Below are 11,433 nucleotides of genomic sequence, written 5' to 3'. Positions count from 1 at the left end.
TTTTCTTGCAAAGTGGCCATCTGAAGCTGATAAAATTATACTAAATCAAGACAGTTGTTCCAGCAAACAGTAAATTCATTCTTTTAGGAGTGGTTGATCACAACGTTGCTTTCGAGGGGGAGTTCATCCATATCGTTCCATAGAGAAAATCTTTATCAAGTTATTCTATAGAATGGAGCACGGCTTTTGACCCAGAAACTACCAGTTGATTGAATTTTGGGAGATTTTCAAGATGGATCCCAAGTAGAGTCTGTTACTTCCAACCTCACTCGAAATCATTGCTAAAAATGATACTTATATTAAATTGCCAGTACCGCTCGCAAAGAATGCAGGACACTTTAGCTCAACTGATCTCAACTGATGACGCGTTTTTGTCGGCTTGGATGCACGAAGGAGGAAATTCATGGAGGGAATTCGAGTTACTCGGTGAAATCACAACAAATGCAATTCTAAACACGCCTTATGCTTGCTCTCAACGTATGCTCTGTTCACCGTATTGATTTCACTGAACTCCACCAATAAGCGTCAAGCAAGCCTGACAGTCAATAAATAGTTTGAAGCACTATAAAACTATAGGCCGTAGAGCAGCAGTCACGTGATTTTGTTAATCTCGACTTTGCCAACACAGATAAGCTGCTCTAGTGCGCCCAGTGTAATGTTAGCTCATATCAGAACTCTATGTGGGTGAAGATGTTTCCAAATGAACAAAGCCAACACAAAACCTAGCAAATGGATATAGCAATAAGGAACAATGCCACTACGCATGGGTCGCTTGGTGACCACCAGAAAAATGTCAGCATGGAAGATCTTCCAAACGAAATACTACTGCGGATTTTCAGCTACTTGAGTGCTGGTGATTTACTGAGTTGCATTAACGTCAGTCGTTCTTGGGAATACATTGCTTCAGACGGATTTCTTTGGCAGACGAAGCTTTGTCACCTTTTTGGCAACCGGTGGTTTGTAGTAGGTTGTGAGGAGAAACCAAAGGAGGTTCCAGATTTTTCCGACCTGAATGTAATTCATCCCTCTCAAATCTACGTATTTTTGTCCAAGTATGTCCCTGTGCATATGCTGGATGATCATCAAACACGGACAATGCACTCAATGGAAAACATACTGCCAGAGACTGGAGCATTGCAATCAGCAAGGCAGTCACTGAAAGAAGCCATATCCAAATGGTGGAATCGGTTCATCTGCAGACTATCCATTAACATATCACGACAACAAAATCGTAATACAGGATCTCTATATCGGTTTGCCGTATTCGGTCCGGGATTCGACCAACGGGCGACCAACAGACTTTTTAGCAAACTAGTGGATACAAGGACAAAATCTTTCGAACCGGTAAACATGATTCCTGGACGTATGGGCTTTGGAGCTGGTCTGACATTACGACTATATGCGCAAGCCCAGTTGGCTGCCTACGATTCTTCGATTCAAACCCAGTCAGCCTCAAAGAAAAGCACGGGTGACAACAGTGGAACTAGCTGTTACAAAACCAGTCCAAGACTTGGTCACCGCATGAGTACCCGTAAGGTCCTGACACTTCCTGAAACAAGCAGTCAGACTGTATCCACCAATGCAAATACCCACAGTGGCTCGGATACTCTCGCGCACCTTCATGAAGACTTTGTGTTTGATTTGCACTACATCTACTCACTTAGAGGACATTTGAGTCAACGATTTAAAACCCAGTTAGAACGGATCCTGTCCAGCAGGATATTTCGACATCCCAGTTCGGACGACCCAATGAGTGACATGGAAGCACTTGAATCATTAAGTGTCACGGATAACATGTCAAATATTCTGCGTACACTGAACGGAATAATCTATGCTCTTGATGCTCGCGATGATATGAAGGAAAGCGCATGTTTATACAATGAATTGCGAGCCGTACTCCGGGGACTACCGGAAGAAATCGCCAAACGAATACCTTTATTCATTCTGTACATCATGCCTAAAGAGGATATAAGCTTCAAACCATTTGCACCCCAGGTTCGGAAAAACTCGCTTTCCAACTTGAACAATGTTGAACTGCCAAATCGGGATAGTTACAGTGGTGCCAACTATACTGTTTCATGGAGGGGTTCTTTGTTACTACCTATCTCAGGACTCCGACTGTTTGAACTGGAGAATCCGTGGCGGCTGCAGAAATGTGCCAGCAATGATATTAAAGCGGTTATTCAAGGGATTATGTGGCTACGAGAAAGAGCACCACCACTATTATCAGTATCAACATCATTTGCTTTGACTAACTGAGTTTCAACACTGTGCACCCTATGAATTTACAATTTAAACCAAACGTCTTTCCATACAGCTCAACAAAAGCGCCTGCATTCTGAACTTTACGGCCCTCAAACTCAATTTTGTCCGATTTACCATTTTGTGTATACTACATAACGGTGAATCCAGCGAAGAAGCCTATTCACATAGCGTGCAAATTATTATTGGATCTGAATTTGGATCTTCCACCAAATTTGTATGTTCTTCGAAAATTCACAATATTTTGAACTTGGCTTGTTGTTTGATAGGGAATAAACATAATCATGGAGGTATTTCACGTTTAGACACACATTCAAGCAATCTGTGTAAAAACGGGCAAAATTAACGTCAGACGACATTGATTAGTTGTCATATATTGCAGTCTCTAGCCATTCAGAAGAGGACTAATGCAGATCATCCATGGAAGGCGAGTCACACCCATAGTACCAGAGCCTACCGTTATCAGGGTATTCACCTCCGTCTCCCTTTTTACCAGCTGCAACACAAGTCTCCGGTTCAAAAGAAGGGTCATGGTTGCATTTGGACTTACAATACCTCGGAACTTATCAGTATTCCTCTTGGAAGTAACCCTTATTTTCACAGCAACAGTGTTTCATGAAGGTCCGCCCACCTTATTTAGTTAAGCGCTTTTTAGTTAGATGCGTTACGTGAATAGAAAATTCCCTTACAACCACAAAGAAGCCTCATAGAAATATTTAAATCTACAAATATTCCAGTCCAGGTTTTGTGTATGTCTGTTTGAGGCAATTTCAATAGGCATTCGCACTACAGAACGGTATCAGTAATGACAGCGACCATCCTAGCACCCGACAGAAATCTTTCTCCCTCAGGTTTTTGCTGCTTGCTCGCAGCTGGATTTTCACCTGTTTATGATAACATGTATTCTTGCTAGTTTCACTTCTCGCCCCCGACATCCGTTTCTTTTACTTCCTCGAAAACTCTTTAAATCGAGTCTGAAAGCACAGTTACCAATTTATTAGTGTCTACTTTTTGACCATGCTGAAACCTAAGAGAGCTCGCATTTCAAATGGCAAAAGAAAGGACCGGTGGGTGTTCCAAAACGTCTCCGGGAAGGTTGTTCTAGTTACGATTGGGAAGATATGACACATGAATTGGCTGGAGACACTGAACGTGTGGTGTCAGTGTCGTTCATACTGTCATTTCGGATGTTTGTGGCAGACTAGCCATTAGGCCGACTCCCTGAACCTTACAGCTCATTAGCTAAGGCGCGAACTTACCGGAAAGTTAGTGGCTCTAACCCAACCTCGTCTCGACTGCTCCTGTCTAGGCCTGGGCAACTTAACAATGTCTCACTTACTTCGGGTGTCATAGTAGATAGGCACCGAAAAGATGTCACAGCTGAACGACTACTATTTTTCAAATTTACTGTTAGACTAATTGAAGATGAGAAAAGACGGACGGCCTGTAAAACAGCAAAGTCACCCAGTTCTCTCTTCTACAGTTTCTGATTTCAACTCATACGTGAATTTATCTAGTCATTTGAAGAAATTGATCCTCAGAACCCCAAAACAGTTTTTGGAGTCGCAAGCGGGAACTAAACATATATATATACCGAAAATTTAAAGGTACATTACCAAGAGATTTGTCATTCAAGAGAAACACGTCCCCAGTGGGTTCATAGCTTTAAAGGTTGAATAATTCATTGCCCTGAAATGTGCTTTCACTGGCGAATGTATAAGTTACGACGCTTTACACAAACAAGTGTTACAAGTTAGTCGTACGTATTGCCTTATGTTGCAGCTTGTCGCTGCAGCAAGTGAATAAACTGGGGAGAAGAGACATTTGTCGCAGGTAGTAAATGGCGGTGCAATTCAATAAAAAACTTTTTGCATTTGCCACTTCCCTTATAGGGCAAAAATTTAGATGGATACCGCGAGTCATTTCGCAGCTTGGAAAAACACGCTGGTATCAAAAGTGCTTCCTTCGTTCTTCAATGGGGGCATCTTTTCGGGAATAACTTATGTCACCATTTTGTTGAATCTTACCTGTGATGCCTACTAACACTAAGATAGTTTTCCACAGCATCAACTGGCTCGATCGTTCACTTTCTGTGTGGGAGTCTCACAGGTCTTTGCGTACGTTGTTTATCTGGATTGATTGCATCAAATTACCACAGGTCTGGGATCCAAAGTCAACCTGTTGAGGCTTCATAATGATTGATTCGGTTAGGGCGAATCGGCTAGTTTGCATAGATTTCATATATCTATTCAGTTCAACAATTCCAAATCGTCGATGTCCCCATGCTTGGGCTACAGATCCATGCTTAAGCTTATGTGCCATGGTTGCAGGTCTTAGTTTACACTGAGAAAAATATCGACAGGAAGTTACCATACTAGAAATCTGGTTCAGCGAAACTCATGTGAATATTAAGCGATGTGGTTGAGACCTTCTGTTCACTTGCTACTCCCATACGTCCGTGAGGTATATCACGAGTTGCCGGTAGTTATGGATCTTATTCTATTGTTAATTTATGTTTTCCACAAGCCTCCAGAGTGAGTTTTATCTTCGGTTGAGCAGCAACGAATGTTGGTTCAGAAAGATCACTTCAGAGGCTTTCCACAAGAAATTAGTATTGTGCTTCCGACTGAACACCTTTAATACGTGCATCTTAAATACAGACTTCAGAATACTGCAAGAAACACAGGAGGTTTAGAATAGAACGTTGATTATCCATAGGCTTGTGAAAAAAGAGCATGTCTGTCAAAGAATGGTGTGTGGTATTCCAAGAAGACATATCTTGATTGAACAATACTGGATTGTGCTCGCAAGTTTTGAAGATGGGCACCTTCCAATTGGAAGAAAAGTTTTTTTCAGCGTTAACAGTTTGATGGTCCTGGTGTAGACACACATTTAATCATCCAACATAACAGACACAAGTGTGTGAATTCCGAAGGCGCATACGTCCTCCATCTTCACATGCATGACATTTAATCCTCAAATGAGATCAGTACTGATCCGATTCATGTCTGGCAATTCACCCAAATGGACGTGATTGGAGTAAATGTGCTGGATGTTGTTTAAAAGAAACAGATGGTCATTGGCCCAGCTACATCAAAGTACTCTACTTATGTGGTTATGAGGGACAGAATAGGCTGTCCTAACCTATGCTTTGTAGCCTCAAGATTATCGCATATTTTGCTCTCCTGTCGGATATTTGTGTGCGCATACTATCGATCCAAAGTTGGTCATTCCTTTCACACTGAAAACGGCAGAATCTATCATTTTTTTACTTGCGTACCTCAACTCCTGCTAGAATAAGCCTAAAATCTAGTTTGCTACTCAAAGCCGATCAGTTGAGATACTCCACAATTTAAATTACTAGCAGTAAAACCTGCCCGTATAACTCAATACGCTTTTACCGACATGAACGAGCTAGGCATATCAGGTGACTGACTCTGAATAGATACTCTGCATCAAAGCCTCGCACGTTCTGGAATTCTGGCATTCAAACCATTCACATAACACTCACACATGCAATCAGCTGACCAGTTCTACTGCTTGTCTCGCACACGGTTGACTGTGGGTTCCAATCAAAATAGAATATTTGGAGGCGGACCTCGAGCATTTCAACGTTAGAAAGACAATGTCAATGGAAACCTGATTTTGAAAATACAAACCACAAAACCGAGGCTTGGCATTCCAATCAGATGGATAAACTTCCCTCGGAAGTACTATTTCGAATTTTCCAGTTTTTAAGTTGTGAAGACCTGCGGAGTTGTGCATTAGTCTGTCGCCAATGGAATATTCTGGCCTCCGATAACGTGCTGTGGAGTAGAAAGCTGACAAAACTTGTTCAAACAAAATGGTCCGTTGTTGTGTGCAACCAGCCATATGCAATTGATAAAAAATTACTGGGGCTGTATGAACGCGATCCTCAATCCTTCTATTTTCGCTTCCAGAAGTATGTGCCCTTGAGTTTGGTAAAACAATCCTACGTAACGGGACCCGAATCCTCCATTCCCGGAGCATATGCGTTCAAGTCCGCTATTCTTCCACGATTCATACCACACTGGTGGAATGAGGATGAACGCAACTTATTGCATCGGAGTACCGGAGGCGTGCAAGGTAGCCTAAACCAGGAATATCGATTTGCTGTCCTTGGTTCTGGGCTGGATCGAAACTTGTCTACTAATTTATTCGCCCGCCTTTTGAATGGACGTGTTGGACCGTTTGAGTTGCTTCAAATATTTCCTGGGCGTTTAGGGTATGGAGGTGGACTAAGTCTACGTGCCCATGGATATGCGCAAGCCAATGTTCTAGACACCTCGATGCGACCACAGGAAGCTTATCCGCCTATTATTGCCGATGACTTCCAATCTGATGACGGAGCTTCACCAAGGGTAAGTGCAAAACGAACTCATGTATACCGACACCGTCGTTCAAAACACCACTCGGCGAGGTCACCATATGTGGAGGACGCACTGGATGCACTGTCAGTTGGGTCTAGAGTGGAAGACAAAAATCAACCAAAGGACTTGATTTTCGATCTAGTGCTGTTGTATGCCGATATGAACGAGCGTCACAATGAAAATAAGGATGAACTCCGTCGTATTCTAACAAGTCGTTTGTTTCTTCAACCAAGAGCTCCAGCAACGGGTGAGCGAAGGCTGTTTGAGCTTGAGTTTCGTGAGGAACTTGATCCTGTCATGAAGACTATTAATGGACTGATCTATGCTGTGGAAAGTAAAGTCCCCAACACCCATCTTATTTACTCCCATTATGAACTCAAAGCTGCGCTTAGAAAGGTTGCACCACGCATTCCGGTTGTGGTGCTTTATATTTCATCTGAGTCGGAAAGTGATCTGTGCAATACCTCCGGATCGGATGGAAATATGGATCAGTCTATCCTATTCCTACTAGACGCTCTTGGTCTATGCACACTCAGTCATCCATGGAGGCTACAGAAATGCATGGATAACGACCTGCTAGCCATCTTACAGAGTGCTTTGTGGATGAGAGCTCACCTGTCCTCCGGTAGGAGAGTTTGTCTTAGTGCACTGACGTCTAGCCTCGCGAGAGGAACAACCAGATGATTTTTATGGCTTAACTCCATATCTTCAAAAGCATTGTACAATTAGAACCGTGTACAAAATCAAGCTTGATCGAAAATGCATCGTGCAAAAGTGGAATATCCTTATATGTTTCCCAGCTGGCATCTCTCTAGCCTGAAACAGTGCGGGAAGAGGGGTTAACGCGGGTTGAAATGACTACCGCAGACATGCCACAGTTGACTGTGTAACGTCATTACCTGTGAAAACAACTAGGCTACAATATTATAAAAGACACATTAAAAAACATCTCTACTACATACTACATTTTTCCGGAATAATTTCATTTGCAACTCAGTTTCACATGGACGTGAATGTCTGAGCTGTCACATGTCTTTGGATTTTTCGAATTAGACTGCGGTTCATAGGCGGCTCAGAACATTCAGGTGAACGGTCCTTAATTTCTAATGGTAGGTATGTTTTCAAAAAATGGAATACCTCAACAAAGTTCACTGGCTCTATCCGCAAAATTCTTTGCCCTTTAGAGTTCACCAATCACGAGCGTTCTTTGTGTATTGGGAGAAAAATCCTTTCAATATAGTAGTTGGATAGGTAAAAAATAGTTTGTGGACCTAACGAAACTTGTCGTATTCCGCCGTAGATTTCGAACACTTCCCTGTATCATTGGCTAATGCTATTGGGCGATCAAATTGAACTCACGAGACAGAAGAAGAAAAACCAATGAGATCAACTAGATAACAATATATATATGCATTAAAGTTACCGCGGGGATGAACAGAGAAGTTGCACTGTGTGAACACATTTTTACCAGCACGGATAGAGTGGTCAATATAGGGTCGAACTTCGTTGAACCTTTTATGATGCCCGAACCTCGGTAAGGTGAGACAAAGTTTAAAGGACCTAGGAGAAGATGCTGAGTAAATGTACTATTGTTTGGGTGGTTCAATGAATTTTTTTCTATATCTTTCGACAAGGCCATTTTGGATGATTCATGAACATTTTGTCGCAAAAAGCTGCGAACTTGTTCCAACACAACCAGCTTGACAACCACAGATGATGGATAATAATTTTTCAAACCATCAAAGGGAAACGAAGGTAAATCAGAGTCATAGGATTAGTCGAGTAGTACTGCACTTTTTGCCGATAGTTGTGGACATCCTGCGACTAATCAGCTCAATTTTGATATCCCGTCTGAATGTCAAGGTTATTTAGACCGGTTGTTACTGGCCATTTCAGCTGCAGCCTGTGGTGGACTGATATCCAGTCTTCGTTCACAAGATCCCATGGATAGCCATTTCGATGCCATGCCGAACGTAGTTTGTGATATACAGATGGTGATGTATACGCATACATGGCGTGCAAAGTGTTCTATGCGTCACAGCACGGATCAAATTTCGCTTACAGAATCACCTAGTTTATCTGGCAGGACTGAAACGGTTGCAATATGAGTGTACGAAACCCATAAGGAATGGCTCAAACGTTACGAATCCCATGGTTATTCATGCGGAAACCTAATTCAACACATGACACTACTCACTTGATCTCAGCACAAGGCTACTCAAGCACGCAAGCTCGTGGTTTTTTGGTCAAAAATAAGTCAGGTGTTCCGGTGAAACCTTGCGTTTTCCTCTCCTTATAGTAAATTGTGCGATTAATATCAGTCAAAAACTTACTTGATATGTCACGCCCAGGGTCGCCTGGTTACAGAATACCGTGCTTGTTAAGCATGAAATTCGGCTAAAATTTCCATGTTAATTACAGCTGAAATCAGGTGAGATTCTGTGCCTACTAGTTCGACGAAATGATAGAGAGCGAATCTGTTCTACGGCGCGGGTGGTTTACAATGGCAATTTCAACCACCGATACGATGACTCATGATGACATCATGGCTCAATTATACCATCGCTTGTTACAACGGCAACCCATATATCGTCTTTGTCACCTAATGCGATCGGTTTTTCTTTTGGATCTCTAGCTCTAGCTCCATGCTGTCCATATCTATTATCAGTCACCAGAATGGGCCCCATTCTCTCTTTCATAGTAAATGATTTGCTTCAGCTTGTCAGTATGGCGCATATCTTATAGTGGGAAAATTTTCTGTACACAAACAATACCGACATAATCCACTCAAGCATTGTCCTTGGTTTTAAAGGCTATGACGGTACATGCCATTGGTGTTACCAGTCCACTTAACATTGCCCAAAATTAGTGGAGAGAAAATAAGTGCATAAAAGCTATATTCACTGAAAAATGGCTATGGATTCGTAAAGAAAACCTACAGAATCATGTAACTACTGAACTCCTACGACTTGAATTCATTTCACTCATTTGCACAGTCCTCCTCCTGTCCTGTCAAAATAATTCTGATCAGCCCCCAGCATACAGACAAGGGCACTGAAGTCGATTTCTCTTAGTAGAGCCCACGAACAGTACACATCCTTGGACGTGGAAAGGCTTGGACTACGGATATTCATAATGTGAGGCAAACGTTGTTGGCAATCACATACCAGTACATGCTGGATGAATATGGACCATCACTTCTGAATAAGGATTTGATTAGTTTATCCAACCGCTCGGACGACGATCTACTAGAGCTCCTAGTCGTGTCGATCAGCTAAACCGTCTATCGTGACTTTCTAATCAGGTAGCACTACAATTGCTTGAAGCCCACCGAGCAATTTTTGTCAGCTGTTGGATACGGGTTAAACGACTGACACAGGTGGGACAGTAAGAGCTGATCACATGGCTGGTCAGAAGAACGTGGCCAAAAAGTTAAGTTTTCAGCCACAGGTCGGAAGGTCGCGGCTTCAAAACTCTCTAGTGTCGTCAGTTGCACTGTTATTCGTTCCCAACAAAGTTGAAGTAACTGTACGGAGCTTCTCGAGTTTTCTCCATTGAATGGCTTCAATGACGGCAAAATTTCTAATAAACAACTGGGTAGCCATTCATGTCATTGGGCCGATCAATTACATCTCTCAGACGTGTGATGCCTCAGGTAAGCTCAGAGTAATCTGGTTGTGTCACTAATGTACTCAACCTGAATGTTGGACGTTAGGGATTCCAATCCCCGCATGAATCAAGAACATGCATTACTGAGTGGCTCTGGTGACTCGGTGGCTCGGTTCCAATATGTTTTCTTTCCCTAGACGTTTACCAGAATAATTGCAGTTAGACTGGAGGGAAACTGTGTAGAAGAAGCCAATGAGAATGTATAATCTTTTGTTATTTAGTCCGGCGACCACATCTGTGAACAAATAATGGACCCATGCGCACTCGCTTAAGTGTGCCTCTTCGGAGGTACGGCTCTACCAGTGTTTACCTGATACTGATAAAAGATAGGCGAAAAGACAATCTGCAACCAAAAGTGACTGCCTTACTTCAAGCACTTGACGTTAACGAGTGATGCTTTCACAAAACTCGATGGACCTCGATGAAATTAATGCAATAATCATACAGGAATTAGTGTGAAACCAGGCGCTTTTATATGAAATTAAGTCAACTGCTGGTGATCTGCTGACGCAGAAAGTCGTTGAAAAATCCAATTCTCTTCGACAGAGGAATAAAGATGGTAAAGTAATTTTGATGTACCAAATGTGCTTTCCTCTATGAAGTGATGTGAAGAATCCTTATCTGTTGCTGTGTTCGCATAAAGTTGGTCAAAATGTCCCACAACAAGGTTTGTCACTGTTCGAAATCACTGTGACGCCATCATCGATTATTGTCACTTTGCAAAATGTTACAGAAAGGATAAACACTGTGTGTTATGAATTAGTGTAGTGTATATTTCAGTTACAGTACTTATTACGCATATCCATGATCAACTTCTGAACCGTTATCTTCTAGAACCGGTCAACAGTGCTCGTCAATGGACGATTGATTTTTAATCTCATGTGAGCACGCAAAGTCATAGCTTCTCATGGCGCGCACCCGAAAAAATCCGTAGAAGGGCCACCACAGAAGATAGTAATATCCGCTACCGAAATTCTTTGCTGCGCTGGAACCAGCAGAGCTCCAAAAGCACGCATGTTCAGAAATGCAATACGATGAGCGAGAAAGTCAGTCACGCGGTGGACAATTCGTCAACTAGAACAGTCCGCAAACGATCTTGCCTTGATTCACG

General features: G+C 42.4%; 2 protein-coding genes across 2 annotated transcripts; both read left to right on the top strand.

The window, feature by feature from the left end:
- Positions 1 to 798: 798 nt before the first annotated feature.
- T265_00551 (hypothetical protein) lies at positions 799 to 2,259 on the top strand (the record flags this gene model as incomplete). Its single annotated transcript, XM_009164355.1, has 1 exon — positions 799 to 2,259. The coding sequence occupies one exon, from the start codon at positions 799 to 801 to the stop codon at positions 2,257 to 2,259; it is 1,461 nt and encodes a 486-aa protein (XP_009162619.1).
- Positions 2,260 to 5,951: 3,692 nt separating this feature from the next.
- On the top strand, positions 5,952 to 7,337 carry T265_00550 (hypothetical protein; the record flags this gene model as incomplete). The annotated part of the gene is made up of 1 exon (XM_009164354.1): positions 5,952 to 7,337. One exon carries the CDS (start codon positions 5,952 to 5,954, stop codon positions 7,335 to 7,337), a length of 1,386 nt encoding a protein of 461 aa, XP_009162618.1.
- Positions 7,338 to 11,433: the final 4,096 nt, after the last annotated feature.

This window comes from Opisthorchis viverrini, assembly GCF_000715545.1.
Source record: "Opisthorchis viverrini unplaced genomic scaffold opera_v5_5, whole genome shotgun sequence".
NCBI lineage: Eukaryota > Metazoa > Platyhelminthes > Trematoda > Opisthorchiida > Opisthorchiidae > Opisthorchis > Opisthorchis viverrini.
The sequence above is the reverse complement of the archived record's forward strand: the minus strand, read 5'-3'. Positions and strand labels throughout refer to the sequence as shown.